Here is an 18,021-nt window from a genome sequence, read left to right on the forward strand (position 1 = left end):
TTCGCAAGTTGTCGTCAGAATTGGCTCTATTTGCTCTACAAGTAATTTTGCCATGGCAGACAAGAGACTAATAGGTCTCTAGGATGTTATGTCCTTAGAAGGTTTTCCTGGTTTAGGGATTAGCATAATTGGGAAAAGAAATGATTAACTGTAAAATTTTGAAGAGGTAGTAGTTCCAGGTGATATGGGGTTTGCGCTTTCATTGTAGCCTCAATGTCGAAGTTGTTTTCAGAGAGATAATGTTGGAAGACTTTTTTCTAAATGCTTGGCAAACATATTGACCTTATCCTCATTACTTCTTGATAAGTGGCTATCTAGGGTACGGATAGGAGGGTTAACTAATTGAAGCCTATTTAACTTTTTTACAGCTTTCCATAAATTACACTCAGTAGAGATTTAGTTTAGTTTTATCAGTGGGAGCACGAGTTCTTTGCCAGATTTTCTTTATTTTTCGTTTCTCTGTAATTATTTGTTTTAGTAACGAAGACAGATGTGTTAGTTGATTCTTTGGTTGGAGTTGTGTCCTATATTACATTCTGAACTGATCTTATAAAATGTTCCACCGTGCTCAAACTATTCAGATCTCGAAACTCTTTCCAACCTTGGAGCTGGTTCTTTTTGTATTATGTCAGTGCTGAGTGTGATTATAAGAGGAAAATGGTCAGAAGATATTTCAAGATACGAGTTTACCAACAAGCAATTTTTAGAGATAACTTGGTAAATTCCAAAGTCAATAAGATTAGGAATTTTGTTCCTGTCTGTTGGCCAGCAGATTGGTTCACCTGTTGATATGAAATGAAAGCCTTTATTTTCTGTTGATTTTAGCAGTTGCCTGCCTTTAGGTATTATTAATCTGGAGCCCCATTGTGTGTGCTTGGCGTTATAATCACCACCCGCAATAAATCGGTTGCCAAGTGTAGTAAATAGCTGCTCATATTGTTCACTAGTTTTTGTGAAACTATATTGCTGGGCTCTATATTGCGGAAACTGTTAGTGAGCCATGCCAGTTTTCTATGCTTATATTGGTTGTTTGTAAGTAATCTTTTGAATATTGGTTTAGTTCATAATGTTTCATTGCCGATTTAATAATAATTGCGGTTCCTTTGTGCCGTACCATCTGGATGATTTGTGCAGTAGCTTCTTGTGTAGTTTGGATCATTAAAAGAGCCGTGATTTGTAAAATGGGTTTCAGAAACAAGCCTTATACCTATATTATAGTTTATAATGAAGACTTTAACTTCTGTTACATATTGTGCTAGCCCGTTGGTATTCCATGTAGCTACTTTAAGGAACTTAATCATTTCGTTAATTTAATTGATTATTGCCATTCGATGTTTTTTGTTTCATATTTTAATTTTATTAAATCAAAAATAAACGAAACCTCCAAAAACAGGATATTATCATAATAAAATGAAATGTAAACTGCAATGTCAATGCTGCTAGATTTGAAATATGTCGACACAGGATATAACCTGAATTAAAAATGGTTATAATTTAAGCATAGACATATAATACAAATAGACTGTTCACTGTACAATATATGCCCGTTCACCCTATGCGACAGAGAAAACTGACGCAAAGCAGTCCTTGCATCTATTTCTAATGGGCCAGGTGTGTTGACCACGTTAATAACCATTGGTCATTTAGATCACGTGGTTGATAGAAAGAGATGCAAGGACTGCTTTGCGTCAGTTTTCTCAGTCGCACTGGAGAAAAGAGCATGTATTGCCGCGCACAGTCTATTTGTATTATATGTTTTTGAATTTAACTGTATAGACCATTTTAATGTTAAGAAAAATAAGGTAAAATAATATTATCCTATATCAGCCGAAGAGTTTATGACGTATTACTTACTATCAGGGAGACCATCTTCATGACATCCAAGAAAACTTAGATTAGTAATACAACTGGTGCTCAAAAAGTCGTTGAGGTTTCCAAGAGTAACTCTGGTTCCATTTATATATCCAGATTTTAGCTTTTTCATTGTAGTTATCATGGCTAGTGGTAATTTTCCATCCTCTAAAAGTATATTACATATATACGTATCACAATAGTCAAAATGGTGTAAGAAAAAGATTAATACTTGAAATTAAAAAAAACCTGATAGGTATTAGTTATAACATACATGTTCACAATGTCATGAAGAGTTAGTTTAAGACATACGAAGTTACCCTCTTTTTATGTATTTAAAGCATAAAATTAATGCCTTTTTTCTATACCAATACAGATATATTCTAGAAATGACAGTTAAATGGACTAAAGTTGATGTTTAGAGATTTTGGTATAAAACATGGATAGGTATGTCCTGTGAAGGTGTTTACCTTCCATCGGATGCGTCTCCAGGTGGTCGATAGGGGAACGCCCTAACCGATCCTAGTAGCACATGAATGGAATTTATTACAATAAATTCCATTCATGTGCTAACAAAAGAACAAAAAGCCTTATTATTGAGTTTGAAGCTTATAGTCAAAGAATGTGCTATTTAAGCTTAAAAGGGAAATTCTTCAATTACAGTTTAATCAACGAACACACCCCGACTGATGACAAACCAGAAGACATAAAAGAACAGTTTTTCGAAGACCTAGAACAAACCTACATAAGTTGTTCCAGAAATGACACTAAGATAGTGCTAGGTGACCTAAATGCAAAAATAAGACGAGAGCGAGTTTTCATCCTCACTATAGAAAGGCATAGCCTACCCAAACGTTAGTAGCGACAATGGATTACGGATTATAAACTAAGCAGCAAGCAATAAGCTTGACAATCGCTAGCGCCTATTTTGACCACAAAAATATACACAAGGTAACTTGGACCTCCCCTGATGGAAAAACAGCCAGTCAGATTGATCACATCTTAATAGAATAAAGACATGGAATAGACGTAATGAATTGCAGAAGTTTAGAAGCGCAAACATAGACTCAGATCATTACTTAGTGATCTCAACATTGGAAGCTAGAATGTCAACAGCTAGCAAAGAAAATAAAATGGTTACAAAGAAATTCTTCTTCTTCTTAAAGTGCCCTCTCCTCAATGGAGGTTGGCTACTACAATTTTAAAATCTTCTCTATCTTCAGCTGTTCTTATTAGCTGTTCAAAATTTAGCCCTGTCCATTGTCGGATGTTTCTGAGCCACGATAGTTTTTTCCTTCCTACAAAGAAATAGAATGTGGAAAAGATGAGAGATGTAACAGTTGCAAAACGGCACTCAGAAAACATTACCAATAAGCTAAACAATCAAAATATACACGAAGAAGACCAAGCAGATTAGGGACCAGAATAAAGCAAGATATTGAAGCAGCAGCAAAAGATGAAATAGGAACAGAAACTTGTACCCGTAAAAATCATTGGTTTGACGATGAATGCAAGAATGTAACAAGTGAAAAAAATGAAGCGTACAGAAAAATGCTTACCTTAACAACTAGAACAACTAGAGAGAATTACCAGACAAAGAGAAGAAAAGAAAAGAGGATACACAAAAGAAAGAAATGAAACCACTTAAATAAGGAACTTAAATATATATAAACCCTTAACAGAGAGAAAGAATTCAGAACGTTATATAAGAAAGTAAACATCAACAGAAAATAATTCAAGGCATCTACAAACCAATACAGAAGTCTCAATGGCGACCTATTAACAAAGAGGACAGATGTATTGAATCGATAGGATACATGAGTAAGCGGAATAAACGAGAGGGAAGAAGAACCACCAATGATTTTTGAAGTTGAAGACGCAGTTAAAAAACTAGCCAAAAAGATTACCCGGAATAAATAATTTCCCAGCGGAAGTAGATAAAGAAGGTGCCCACGTTACCATAATGGCATTACATCACCTCATAACAGAAATATGGATACAGAAATGTCTTCCCAGTGATTGAAATGCTTTGCAACATACACAGAAAGAGAGATATCTTTAAATGATCTAACCACAGAGGAATCACGCTCTTCAATGCAGTGTATAAAATATTCTCCACTATCCTATGCCACCGTATGACACCATATGCAGAACGAATAATAGGATAATACCAGGCTGGATTCAAAGGTGGTAAATCAAGAAATCATCAGATTGCAACCCTGAGAAAAAATTTATAAAAAACACTGGAATAAGGCATAAATACCCACCACATATTTATATACTGCAAAACAGCCTACGACTCTGTAAATAGAAGAGACATGTTCAGAGTAATGAAAGACCTAGGAGTACCAATTAGTTAGTAAGTTTACAGAAACTAAGCCTTGAAAAAGTTAAATTTAGAGTAATAATCCAGGGAGAACTGCGCTAGGCAGACCATCTCCTGTATACTGTTCCATCTGACAAATCCTTGCCTATGCTGAAGTATAAGAAGTAAAGGAAGATCCAGAAAAACGTCGTTTGATAACATCGTTGTAAAACCAGAATGATAATGATGATCATATGGATAGGTATTCTATCATATCTAACTTGAAGCCATAAACTCCTAGGCAATACTCAAAAGATGCGAAGACTTAAGCGTATTAAAGCCCACCGATTTAACTAAAATTATTATAGAATATGTGAAGTATAGAGAGATGTTAGTTCTATAATTAATAACTATTGTTATTATAAAAAATAAAAATAAATGTAGTTAGTTATTAAAACAATACCTAATTACCATACTACTACGGTTTTTACTGGCCTTAGTTGTGTGTTGTAATGTATATTGTGATATTACCTGTTTAAAATTGTTTCCGAAAACACCATTTGTATACAGTGTACTATTATGATCAGTGTTAAACAGATATAAACATGTACTATCTCAATAATTTATATATTAATACAACTATACGTTGCTTGTCTTATTTTTTCTTTTGTACTTTATTAATATAGATAATAACCGTAAACTATAGATTTTACGGGCACGACAGGTACGAGGTTACGTGATAAATATATAATAAGTAACCATATGGAAAACAAAATGAGGGAAATGCAAAAATATTCCTACATTCTTGACAAAATTTAGATTTATTTCAAAGCCTAAATACAACATCGAAAATGACGAACGATACTTGTCGAAACGTCTATAAATTTTTTTCCCAAAAGGAAACCAACTTCTAAATGAATGAATACCCAGAACTCCGCGAATCATATGAATGGATATGAACCCAAACTACCGTGAGTTTAGAGTTTAGAGTTTAGAGACATAAGATGTCTAGATCAACACATCCTACCAACGTTCACACGAACCTCTCGTCATACGAACTCAAGGAAAACATGGCAAATTCTAAATAACATTGATGCAATACTCATAGAGCAATCCCGAATAATAGCAGGGTGATCTAATTAAAAAATCACTCGAAAATGTAACAATTGGAATAAAAGTCAACGGCATTAACAATATCAGATATGCCGATGATACTATACTAATTGCAGAGAATATACAAGATCTACAGACACTTTTAGATAATGTAGTAAATGCTAGTGAGGAAAGCGGACTAACGCTTAATGCTAATAAAACAAAATTTATGACAATTTCCAAAACACAACAAGGTATTTTAAACATAAGAGGGGTTCCAATAGAAAAAGTAAAAAAATACAGATATTTTGGTGCGATTATTAATGAAAATAACGAGTATACAGAAGAAATAAAAATGAGAATTAGACAAGCTAGAGCAACATTTAATAAGATGAGAAAAATAAGAATATTACGTTCATATGTGTTTTCGGTGCTGCTGTATGGGGTGGAGACCTGGACCTTAAAGAAAGAGGTGAGCGATCGACTTGAAGCATTCGAGATGTGAACCTACCGAAGAATATTAAAAATAAGTTGGGTAGACCGAATAACAAATGTTGAGGTCCTCAGAAAGATGACAAAGGAAATGGAAATCATGAATACGATTATGATAAGAAAGTTACAATATCTCGGCCACGTTATGAGAGGGGATAAATATGTGTTCCTACAAACCATAATGCAGGGAAAAATACAGGGAAAACGAAGTATTGGAAGAAGACGCATCTCTTGGCTCAACAATCTGAGAAAGTGGTATAATTGCAGTTCCGTCGACTTGTTCAGAGCTGCAATCTCAAAAGTGAAAATAGCTGTGATGATTACCAACCTCCTTAGAGGAGACGGTACCTAAAGAAGAAGAAGATCTACGAAGCTCTTTTTCAGTTATGAGATCGAGAGACGGAGAAGAGAGTGCATCACCCTGCGCAGACAAGCGACAAGAGCGATGTGTCGAAGACGGAGTCGAAGGGAAAAATAGAGAGTGAGAGAGAGGGAGAGAGATACAAAGCTCGGAAGAAGGATCTGAAGAGGACGATCCGAGCCGAGAAGAAGAGGCAGTGGAGGAAGCTGTCGAGGTAGAGGTACTAAAGGTATCTAAAGGTACTGAAAAGTATCTCTCTATTTGTCTTTTTTCGAGTATAAGCAAGTTGTATGAGAGGGTGTTGCGTGCTTACAGGACTGTGTCTGCGGCTGCCCTGTAGGTAATCACCCTGTGTCCCCTTAAATGTGTTGGTGAAAGATGGAGAAAGGATATTTCAACGGAAAAATAGGGGGATACAGGGGAGAACGTTAGAAGCTACACGGGAGCTTCCGTAGCTAGTTGCACAAGTTCAAAAAGGCCGAATTGGACAATTGTCTATATTGTGGGGCTTTGTGTCACATACCCTTTTAAAGTGTGTAAGATGGTAAGAAAAGGGAATGAGCTAGAGAGAGAGTGTTTAAGTCAGTGAGAGAGATCGTAGAGAAGATGGTGATGGATGAGCGCTGGTGGAAATTTTTTTCCCCATTTTCAACAATTTGACACAGTACGACATTCATACATAGATCGGTATATAGATGATTTTTTTTGCAGCGCCGTACATTTCGGCTAGAACTGGGGTGAGAAATCTAAGACGCAACCCTTATTTTGAACCCCCATGCTTTAAGTAACGATAAGAATTGGCGGCATAGTTTCTAAAGTTGTTCTTACATATTTTAGTATTGATTTATGACCCTTCAAATGTCCCATGGGCTTGTAGTATATAATGATAAAATCACCATCAGAGAAATTTTATAGTAAACGTTTGGCTGGAATTGCCAGTAATTATTTAGCGGAGCTAGTATTTCTTCCCAATAATTTAAACGAAAAAACGATCTGTCTCTCTATTTGGAAGATGTACCGTTAGCAATCAGAAAAAGTATGTGGTTTAGGTTTTAGGCATTTTTATTTTAACAATATATTAATCCAGCGGATTTTTGTTTTTGGGAATTTATGATAGATGTTTATTCTATGGAAGTAACTAGTAAAGAACAATTAACGAAGCTACTAATGCATTTAGAGAGAAATTTATTTTTTTAAATATTCGGTATTCATTGTTGAAACGATGTAGAGTCTCTATACAGTAAGGGGAGGTAATTTTGAACGCTTATATTAAATTTAATTAACATATGTTGTTTCTAATTAACAGATAATAATGAATTAATATTTTCGCAAAAATATAATATTGCATTTAAAAAAGTGACTGTATCTTCTAAATTAATGATTTTTACAAACAAATACTAACAGACAAAAAAAGTTGTAGAATAGATATTTAATTATATTGACGTCCCGGTTTTAATACAATATTATACTAAAAAACAGTTAGGAGAGAGAAAAAAATATTTTCGCTACTTTCAAGTTACGCCAAATCGGTGGTATAAATAACTTTAACATTGTTAAACGACCTATATAAATAAAACAAATGTGTAAAGCACTTCTGATTTTGGTAAAGCACAAATTCTTCAAACTAATAAAAATGATATCAGAACGATGGGGATGAATGAACTAGAACAATTCCAACATGCACCTAAAATAAAAAGTAATAAAAACTAGTACAGCACAATCATTAAAACTAACTAAAATAAAAGACAAAGCAAGGACTGCGGATATAAAGAAAACTCATTTAAAGGAACTTAGAAAAAGAAAACGTTATAATAAATTTAAAAATACGGAAACTAACCTAAAGCAATTCTACGAAACCGTACCGCTAACGGCAGTTGTAATAGATATATATATATATATATATATATATATATATATATATATATATATATATATATATATATAGATATATGTTTATATTACCTTTAACCATTTTTTATTAGACAATAGTAGTAGAATATAGTAGACAATTAACAGGTTTTGAAAATCTTTTTAACACTGATCATATTTATGTGTACAAAGCACCACGACATCAATATAATTATAAGTTTTCAATGTTATAGAAATAAAAATTTTACCTAAATGATTTTTGGTTATCACTACTGATATCGTAGGTCTTCCCAGCATGTTCCTCCAGCTCATTGTTAAGAATGCCAAGTGTGCCCTTACTTTATCAGCCAAGAGAGCAATGTCATAACTGGTATAGTACTCTTCCGGATCAAAATTCTAACAGCACCATGAAAAAATGAAAAACACATGCAACACACCACAGACAGTTCCTTCGACGGTAACCAATATCGATAAATCAAAGAAAAATAAACGTACACTATAATTTAGTTTATCTTTTGTTATACATGACAAAACTGTATTGCATAAGTTCTCAGTAATTATCCAACTAATGTTCACATGATTTTTGAAAAACATTTTATAATGATTTCACCATAAATATATTTATAACTAGTTATATTGTTTTTTTTTTGTAAAACTAGAGATCTGGTGGAGTGTTAAATAAATTTCTATACCAGCTTTCTGTGAAGAATTAATACTACAGGGTTACGCAATTCAACTGTTACCAACTTCACATCGATATATCTGGCAAATCGATAATGACAGCTAAGTCAAAGTTGGTCTGATAACACTTCAGTATGTTTATAAGCCGTCAAAAGCATTTGCATTAAAGTTTTATACATAGAACAAAAGTTATTTGCAATGGAATTTAAACGTAATAGTGTGATTGCAATATATTTGGCTGGAAAATCACAACCAGCTATTGTTCGTCAGCTCAAACACCTCAAAGTTAATAAAATGTTTGTGTATCGCACCATAACTCGTTATAATGATACTGGTAGCATTGCCAAACGCTACGGTGGTGGACGAAAAAAAAAACAGCAACATCCCCTGAAATGGTTCGGAAAGTGAAGGCTCGACTTGAGCGAAATCCCCGTCGTTGTGGTAATCAAATGGCCAAAGAACTGAAAATATCCCAGCGAAGCATGCAACGAATATTGAAAAAGGAGCTCAAGGTCAAGCCTTACAAGTTCCAAAAAGCACACAATCTTACACCAAAGCAAAAAAAAGTTCGGCTTGAAAGAGCAAAGGAACGCCTGCGCGAACTTGGCGAATTTCCGAACATAGTGTAGCGAGATTAAATAAAACGAGCGGTTCGAATTTATATACATACATTTATTTATAACTTTACAGTTCGGTAGTATCTTAACAACTAAACTCACTCCTAAAAACGTTACATATATATAACAAAGTTACTATGTTCTAGAATATTCTGGCGTTGTCCCACCTCTAATTCGCCTACGTGACCGGCTATTCTCTCTCGCACTCGATACATCGCGAATGTTTTCGAAGAGTATTAGAGATGCAATGCAACCGTTACCTGGGCCATGCCAAAAGTATGTTCGTAACAATAGTGTTCTCTGATGGGAAAATTTCCCTATTGAGCAGTTCATAAACTCCCAAAATGATCGTGTTTACTTGACCGAACGCACCTACGAAAGTTTGAGCTTACGAACGGCCACCCGAAGTAATTTCCCATCCCAAATAATGGTATGGGCAGCTGTAACCGCTCTCCAATCGTTTTTATTGAATCTGGTGTCAAAATCAATGCAACTTATTATCGGGAAAATGTTTTAGAAGCTGCTTTAGATCCGTGGGCACGCAAACATTTCGGTTGTAGACCATGGACGTTCCAACAAGACTCGGCACCGTCTCATAAATCTAGTGTGAACCAAGAATGGTTAAAAAACCATGTTCCACACTTCATTTCATCCACACAATGGCTTTCGAATTCGCCAGACGCAAATCCGATAGACTATTCCATCGGGTCCATTTTGGAGAACAAGATGAGGACTAAAAAATATGCCGGTATGGATGCACTGAAGAAAGCAATTATACGTGAATGGGCCAAAATACCGGAAGATCACATTCGTGCAGCATGCAACTCGTTTTTTGATCATTTAAAGGCCATCGTCAAGGAAAAAGGAAATTTTGATTATTTTCACACATTTTTGTCATTTGAATGAATAAAAAATAATTTCACACAAAAAAATTATCGTCGTTTGAATAGGTAACAGTTTAATTGCGCAACCCTGTATAGTAGAATATACGTATGAACAAAACATCCTAGTGGTTTAATTTTAATTGGATTGAAGCACCAGAGATTAGTTTGATTAAATCCTTTATCAACGGGAAGTAACCACTACTGGGATGGTAAGAAACACCATAAATTAAAAACTGAAATAAAAAAGAAACAACATGATAACATGGAAAATAACAGGAACCTGAAGAAGTTCAGAATACAGAGACGAGTTTGAAAACTAAATAGAAAAGACTACCGAACTGCAAGAAACCGAAGAAAATATTATTTTAAATGTAGGCATAAACGAAATAATAGGGGCGCATAAGAAAAATTTTATTCTAAAAGAAATAAGTAAAAGAAAAATTATTCAGTAAAATTCAGTAAATTATTTAGTAAAACGCAAATATAGAGAGATAACAAGAACAATAAGAAGGCAGCTCGAAGGGATAAAAATATTACAACTGAAAGACAGAAAGGGAATCAAACAAATATGTAGTATAAATTGTAGAAGAATTCTACACAGCATCATACACAAAATCCACTGTCCTGACATAAATAACCACAACCGAGGAAAAGGACAAAATGAATCTGACACAGATTCAGAGATTACAAAAGAAAAATTGACAAGGAGATACTGCGTCAACAAAGTTATTTGCTACAATTTTAATAATGGCCCAGAGTAATAAGGTTTTTGTCGTGACACTCAAAAAGCCAGGGTACTGAAAGGTTTTTTTGATGTATAATGCTTATACAAACAAATAACCATTTCCTGTATAAGACTTATTGATAATTTTTATTTATAAACAAATTAGTGTGAAAAAATGTACTTTTAGGTGTTTTTATGGTATCATCGAAAAACATAAGGTTTTGAAGATTTATTGGCGTCTATTTATCTTTTAGAACATGCAAAAGGCTTCAAAATGACGATTGGCAAACATTATATACGTATTTGTTGTTTAGATTAATGAAAAAAAGAGCAAAATTTCGAAAAAATTAATTAGTTTATAACTATAGCAGACTTTGAAATTTTCCACAAAGTTGGGTCTCGTAATGCTTGAATTGTTTAAATTTGATTCTATTTGTTTTAACCAGAAAGCTGTTTGAAGAAGAAACTAAGATTTTTGTCGGTAGGACACTCTGAGCAAAAGATATTGAATTTTTACCGTCGAATTGATAGATTAAAGAAAATTGAATTTCAAAGTTCAAAATCGGTAGGTATACGTAACTATGTATTTTCTCGGCTTCCAATGAAGCAATTTTCTTCATTCTTGTACCTTTTCTTCTCTTTCAATGTAACTCGAATGGGTACGTCGAAAAAACGTATTAGCAAATCTCAAAGATGCTTCAGTTGTGTTATTGAATCAATTTATTTATACTCCAATCTTCAGAGACGAAAATGCCATTGAACTTCTAAAAATCACACGAACAAGCTGAATTTTACTGAGAATGTTAATTTTGGGATCCCAAAACATAATGCAAAAACGTTTACTACTCCTACCCCCCAAACTCCTACTTCCATCTAAAACCACCTCTCCTCGTAAGGGAGGAAAACGGAAACAATCGATTTACCAAGAATCTGTACGCCGTAGAAAAAAATATTTCAAACCAAAAATGTAGCTGAGACAATTTTGAACAAAAAAGTTTATTAGTCCTTTTTGTGTAAAATGAACCGTTCTCTCAGAAACAATGCTTGAAGTGACCGGCGATTTTGAATGTCGGTTACGCGCGCGAAATCAATTTTAAATAAAATTTGAACTCCTAAAGAAAAGGGTAATGGTACAAAGAGTATCTTACTTCGTCGCAAACGCCGGTCCATCATAATTTTCAAATTCCGAAAACGGTACACAGTATCGAGTTTTACCAAGAGTACCTTTTTCGTGTAAAATTGAATGATGTTTAAGTGTAGTTGAAATTTTGATTAATAATTATACTCTTAAAAAAGTGATATTGACTAATACTTAGTATGATCCGTGTAACTAGCGCCCTCTATGAGAATCAGATATAAAAACAAATTCATGGGATGTATCAGCTTCCAAAACATATTCGTATAAAATTTCATTACAATGTTGCCAGTAGTTTCGGCAAAATCGTAAAAAATGCGTAAATTTTTTTTTCTTCAACGCCCTGTATCTTGAAAACGGATGGCGTTACAACAATTTTTTACTAAGCAAACCCCAATTATTTTTCAGTTTTTTACCTACCCTAGAAACGGGGTTACCTTTTTTTGAAACACCCTGTAGAACAAAAAATCGAATTTCTTAGAATTTTTTTTTTACATTTTTAAACAAATTGTACGATTAAATACATCATTAAGTAACAACCAAATTACATATTCGCAAAATACGCGAAAAGTAGATGTCAATTAAAAAAAAAACACATTAAAATCCAACGAACTGTTCCGGAGATATATGTGACTGAAGATTTTATATTATTTTTGGACCGCACAAATAAAATACTTCCCTCCTTTGCCCCTCCAAGAGGTCAGCGTTTGTACTTCATTTTTGAAACATTACCGACGATTGTCCACAAAGTGAACCAAAATTTTTTTTCATAAACTTTAAATATTCAAAATTTAAATGGTGCAAATTACATTCCTTAATTGTTATAAACAAATAAAGTGTGAATTAAAAAAAATGGCCAACTTTATACCTAATTGACCAAGGTCAATTTTTTTTCTTTTTATATTCGTGAAAAAATATACGCTTTCTGAATATGTAGAAATATTTATGTTGCGAATAACAAAAAAAGGAATCTCTTTGTTTATACGTAAACAATTAGTATATTTTTGTAAACTTTTTTTTCATTAATAAATATTTGTTCTTTCAATTTTACTATTTTCAAAGAAGAAGACTTACTCTTTCATATGGTAATCGAAAAATTGTTCTAACTGTATTTTTATATGATTTATTTTATTGCAAAAAACAGCTTTGTGAGTTAAATAAATAGAATAAAATTTATTCAATTCAACGAATCACTTGGAAATTTTTTCACATATTAATCATTGCGGGACTCAACTTTGGGGTAAATTTTAAATTCTTAGAACAATTTTTGCAATAGTTATAAATATTTTTTTTTAATTCTTCTCTTTTTTTGCATTTATCTAAACATCAAATACGTATATCAATTTTTGCAAATCGTCATTTTGAAGCTTTTTGCATGTTCTAAAAGACAGTTCTGCCAATAAACCTTCAAAACCTTACGTTTTTCAATGATAAAATAAAAACGCCAAAAAGTACATTTTTTCACACTAATTTGTTTATAAATAAAAATTATCAATAAATCTCACGCAGGAAATAGTTAGAATATGTTTGTAAAGTATTATACATTAAAAACTTTTTAGTTCCCTGGCTTTTTGAGTGTCACGAAGAGGGTACATTTATGCCTTATTGCCCTGGTCTATAATGAAATTTAATACGTATACATGTACCTATATTATCAAGAGAAAGTTCCCTAACTTTGCCCCTGTTTACCTTTGAAGAGTTACAAACTTCGAGAGTTTCCATCATTTACGATACACGTTTCTGATTTGGCTTTAATCTATAAAAATTCTTCACAAAAACTCTCATGGTTCCACGACGAACCAGTGAAATATTTGTTAAGGAAAAAAATGTACTTTATTTGCAAATACGATAAGTAAAACAAACCACAAGGATGTTTGTTTTTTAATGTTTTTAATGTGTTTTATAATTAAAACACTCTTTTAAAATTTAAGATTTTTAATAAAACACTAACAAATTATATTTAAATCTTTAGTATATGGTAAAATGAAATGATTTGTTTTTCTTTTTTTTATTTTAAATCTTAAGGATGTAATGAAGAACCTTTCCCTGTTATTATATTTTGGCATGATGCAAAAGATTCACTAAAACACCACAATAGTAAGAGGATGAACTGTGTAATGCGAAAGTCACTCTAGGTTAAAAAACTTTCAGAAACTTAATTTGTTTCATATGTATATATATGTACCTAAGTGTATGTGTCGACAGAGCACCACTGTTAAAGGTCTTCCCAGCATGTTCTGCCAACTTGATTTTAAAAAGTTTATTTCGCTCTTGCACATGTCTATCATCAACTCATAGTCATTCGCTGTGTAATTTTGGGTAATGTCCATAAACTAAAGAATTATAGACCAATTAAAAAATAAGGAGAGACTGAGTTATTGTCATGGTTTCTTTATAGTACAATACATATTCTTTATAGCACTAAACATTATTACGTAAATTATGCTTTTTTTGTTATTTGTTGTGTTTCCAAACTTTATAAAATACCAACAAATCAATGGTGAGATTCTAAAAGTCTATTGCTCGCGGTGTAAAATCTGAAAGAATGCTAGAAGGGAATGACAGGTGCAAATACAAGGTTTTAGATGAGTGCAAAGGAGATACAAAATCGCCCAAAATGAAGACGAGCTTATTAGACAAAGATAATTAAAACTATGATTTATAAGATCGGTTTCAAAACATCTATAGGTGTTGTCCGATGCCTAACTTCCACTGATTTCTATTATTCCATCGACCATCTATCAGATCTCTAGCACTGATCGATTTAGTGATCCCTTTCCATGTTTCTTAGGTCTTTCTCGCCTCCTCCGTTTTGGTGGTACCCAAGGCATGGTCAATTTGAGCAGTCTGTTTTCGTCCATTCTTTGTACATGGCCGTAATACATAAGTCGTTTGTTTTCAATATCTATTTTTAATCAGCCGACCACTCCAATACGCTTCGCTGTATGATGCCATTATTTATAATTCTATCTCTTCTGAACATTATCAAATATCGTCTAAACACATATATCGATGTGGAGGTGGTGTCGAGGTATGTAGTGTATAGAGCCCTGATATTCCACTATCAGGGCTCCACCTTATTCCGTTTAAGTAGCCTATTGTTCCTATGTCTTGTGTCATTCTTTCTATAAATAATGAAGATAATAATATGGAGATAATAATTTCCATAAATTTCTATCTTGGGTCATATCAATATTAATACACTTTACAGACATATCCTGCCTAAGCGTCTCCCCTCAGGTCTTTTTTGGTCTTCCAAAAACGTATATTGTGATTAACGTATCTACGTTGAACATGAACACTTCCCCTAATATACTCATTCCTAATTTTATCCGTTTTTGTCACTCCACTCATTCATCTAAGCATTCTAATTTCTGCCAAATGCATTCGTTGCTCCTATTTCTTTTGAACTGCCCAACATTCAGTTCCGTACATCATAGCTGGTCTTATGGCTCTTTTAAAGAATTTTCCCTTCAGCTTCATTGAATTTTTCTGTCACACCACTCGTTTCCTTCCACTTCATCCATCCAACCCAAATTCTACTGCATACATTTTCATCTATTCCCCCATTACTCTTTAACACCGATCCTAGGTACTTAAAACTATTACTTTTCAAGATCATTTCACCATCCAAATATATATATTTGTACTAGCTCCATCTTAAAATGAACATTTCAAATCTGTTTTTGTCCTACTAAGTTTTAAACCTTTTTCCAACCGGTTGGTAAGGTTTTAAAATATTTATCTTTTTTGTGAAAAATTGTTGATATTAATTAATCTATTTTTTTTATAGTTTTAAGTTAAATGTTTATATAATTATCATTGCGAATTTCTATGATTTCGAACATTTTCTATCACCGAAGTACTTATTAATTTCCTGCCATATATGTACCACACATCTCCCTTTGCATTTTACTAATATGTAGTTCGTCTTATAATCCTTTTTATCTGCAAATATCGATCTGTGCCATCTTGCGTTTGTGTATATATTGCTTTTGACAAACTAAACAAAGTCAGTGAGAAATGTGGATTAAAAAAAAATTATCGACACAGACAACAGCAACAGGATAGGAACTCAAAATAATGCTGGATATGAAGTGATCAATGACTTTTTTCATCTGGGTAGTACCACCAATAACCAAAGGAATCGTGAATAGGAAATTAGACGACGTGGTCAGATGCGCAGAATCTCGTCAAAATATGGGAAAAACATACATATAACAAAAACACTCAGATTAATCCCGTACGAACCCTTCCCTGTAGTACAGACGTACGGAAGTCCTAACTACCCAGTATTTAACTGTGCCACCGAAACCGGACCCATCCGAAAAAATAATATTAGAAACATTGACGTATTTGAGCTGTTATCTTGAAGAAAAATGCTTTGAATGTTTTGAACAATTAGAAGAGTATCAATTCTTCAATTCATCAATTCTTAATGAGACAACGTCTCCATAGCTCCGTAGTTACAAGGATGTTATTGGTCATGTGACCTGTGACGGTTCTATAGAGAGGCTAATGGTCCAGGGGAAATGGAGGGAAAGACAAGAACGAGAAGAAATACAATCAGAAACCAGACACACCAACACATTGGACAGAAACTAGGAAACTTCCCGAGTGTAATATAAGCAACCACAGTTAGAGCAGATGGGGTATTCCTAACCACTACATAACCTGTAATGTATATAATTAGGCACCCAAGAAGTGTAACGAAACAAGTTTATAGGATGTCTGACAGATGTCATATGCAGGAATAAGGATGAGATTAGATGATAACATTTAGATCAATAGCTGGGATAACACTATAAGACAGAATACCAAATCACGAAAAAAAAAAACAAGGATCTCTAAGGCTAGCCATAATAGCAAAAGATTTAAAACCAACGGATATCAGACCACCAGGAAGACTCTTTAAAAGATGGCGAGATAGCTGAGAGTTAACTTCGAAAATACGACTACAGCTTTAAGATCCTATCAGCCAGGCTCAATGCCTAATATTAGAAGAAGAAGCAGTTGTTAAAAATTAATTAGTCTCAACACCAGTTGGTGTTAACCAGTTCAAATTAAAATATTTCAGTGCTCACTGGACTGTACCCAGCAAAGTTTTTCACACGAAATATTCATTCTTCTTCTACTTTTATCTAGGCATATTATCTGCTTTTCTTCAACATGGCCTCTTATTCTATTGGAATATAAAAATTCCATGTCTTTCTAGATCGACCTATGCTTCTTCCGATTAGTGACATCTCAAGCTATTCTAGCCATTCTGCTAATGTGACTATTCCTTTCTTCCATTCGAAATTACACCCATTAATTTATGTTGTCAATCCTGCATATGTTTCTGATGTCGTTACTTCTTGATCTATCCATTAGTGTCTTTCCTGTTATTTGTTTATGGAATCTCATTTCACCTGTTTCCACGTAACTTCTTGTTGCTAGTTTCTGGTCTCGTTTCAATGGTGTCTGTCTTGATAGGCCTAACTACAGAATTTTATGTGAGCATATTCGTTTCTAAGTTTATATGTGTGTTTCTCCATATTGTCCCATGAAGGCATCATGCAGTTCTTTTTGCTTTTGTCACTTGTTCCCTGATTTCTTTCTCGTTATTTTTATCACTTGATAAATTGACTTCGAGCTTTTTAAATTCCACTATTTGCACTACCATTTAGTGCATACCATCTTCTAAAGAATTTGTTATTTCGTTAATTTGCATCTAATTCGTTCTTTGATATTACTAGATATTTTGCGTTTGTGGCGACATTTTCGTATTGAACTGTTAAACCTTAATGTTGAAAATTACCTATTTGATATCTTATTTTTATTTTGACCTGTTTAATTACCTCATCCAATATAAGAATACTATTAGACTTGATAAGTTGATATGTTAAAAATGTCTACAATGTATAACGAGTTCCGTAGCAATAAGTCTGTTATTAAATTTCACTAATCAAGTGTTACAGTCTTCGTTTGATTCCAGTTTTTATTTCGATGGGTTTTGTTGTTTCTGCTT

The 18,021-nt window shown here is 33.4% G+C and overlaps 1 protein-coding gene across 4 annotated transcripts in view; it reads right to left on the reverse strand.

Annotated features, from left to right (window-relative positions):
- LOC140452845 (probable phosphorylase b kinase regulatory subunit alpha) overlaps positions 1-18,021 on the reverse strand; it is a 95,203-nt gene that overhangs the window by 44,671 nt on the left and 32,511 nt on the right. For 3 of the 4 annotated variants that reach the window (XR_011952226.1, XM_072547188.1, XM_072547180.1), the window contains exons 8-9: positions 8,219-8,366; positions 1,855-2,019 (exon numbers count right to left, since the gene is read on the reverse strand). Coding sequence is in view for 3 of the 4 variants with exons in the window: in XM_072547188.1 (XP_072403289.1) it covers positions 1,855-2,019; positions 8,219-8,366 (313 nt within the window). In the remaining variant the exon portion in view is untranslated. Of the gene's footprint in view, positions 1-1,854; positions 2,020-8,218; positions 8,367-14,196; positions 14,345-18,021 lie in introns of all 4 variants that reach the window. The other variant, XM_072547183.1, reaches the window with a different exon arrangement.

The sequence above is a fragment of the Diabrotica undecimpunctata genome, chromosome 1, assembly GCF_040954645.1.
Source record: "Diabrotica undecimpunctata isolate CICGRU chromosome 1, icDiaUnde3, whole genome shotgun sequence".
NCBI lineage: Eukaryota > Metazoa > Arthropoda > Insecta > Coleoptera > Chrysomelidae > Diabrotica > Diabrotica undecimpunctata.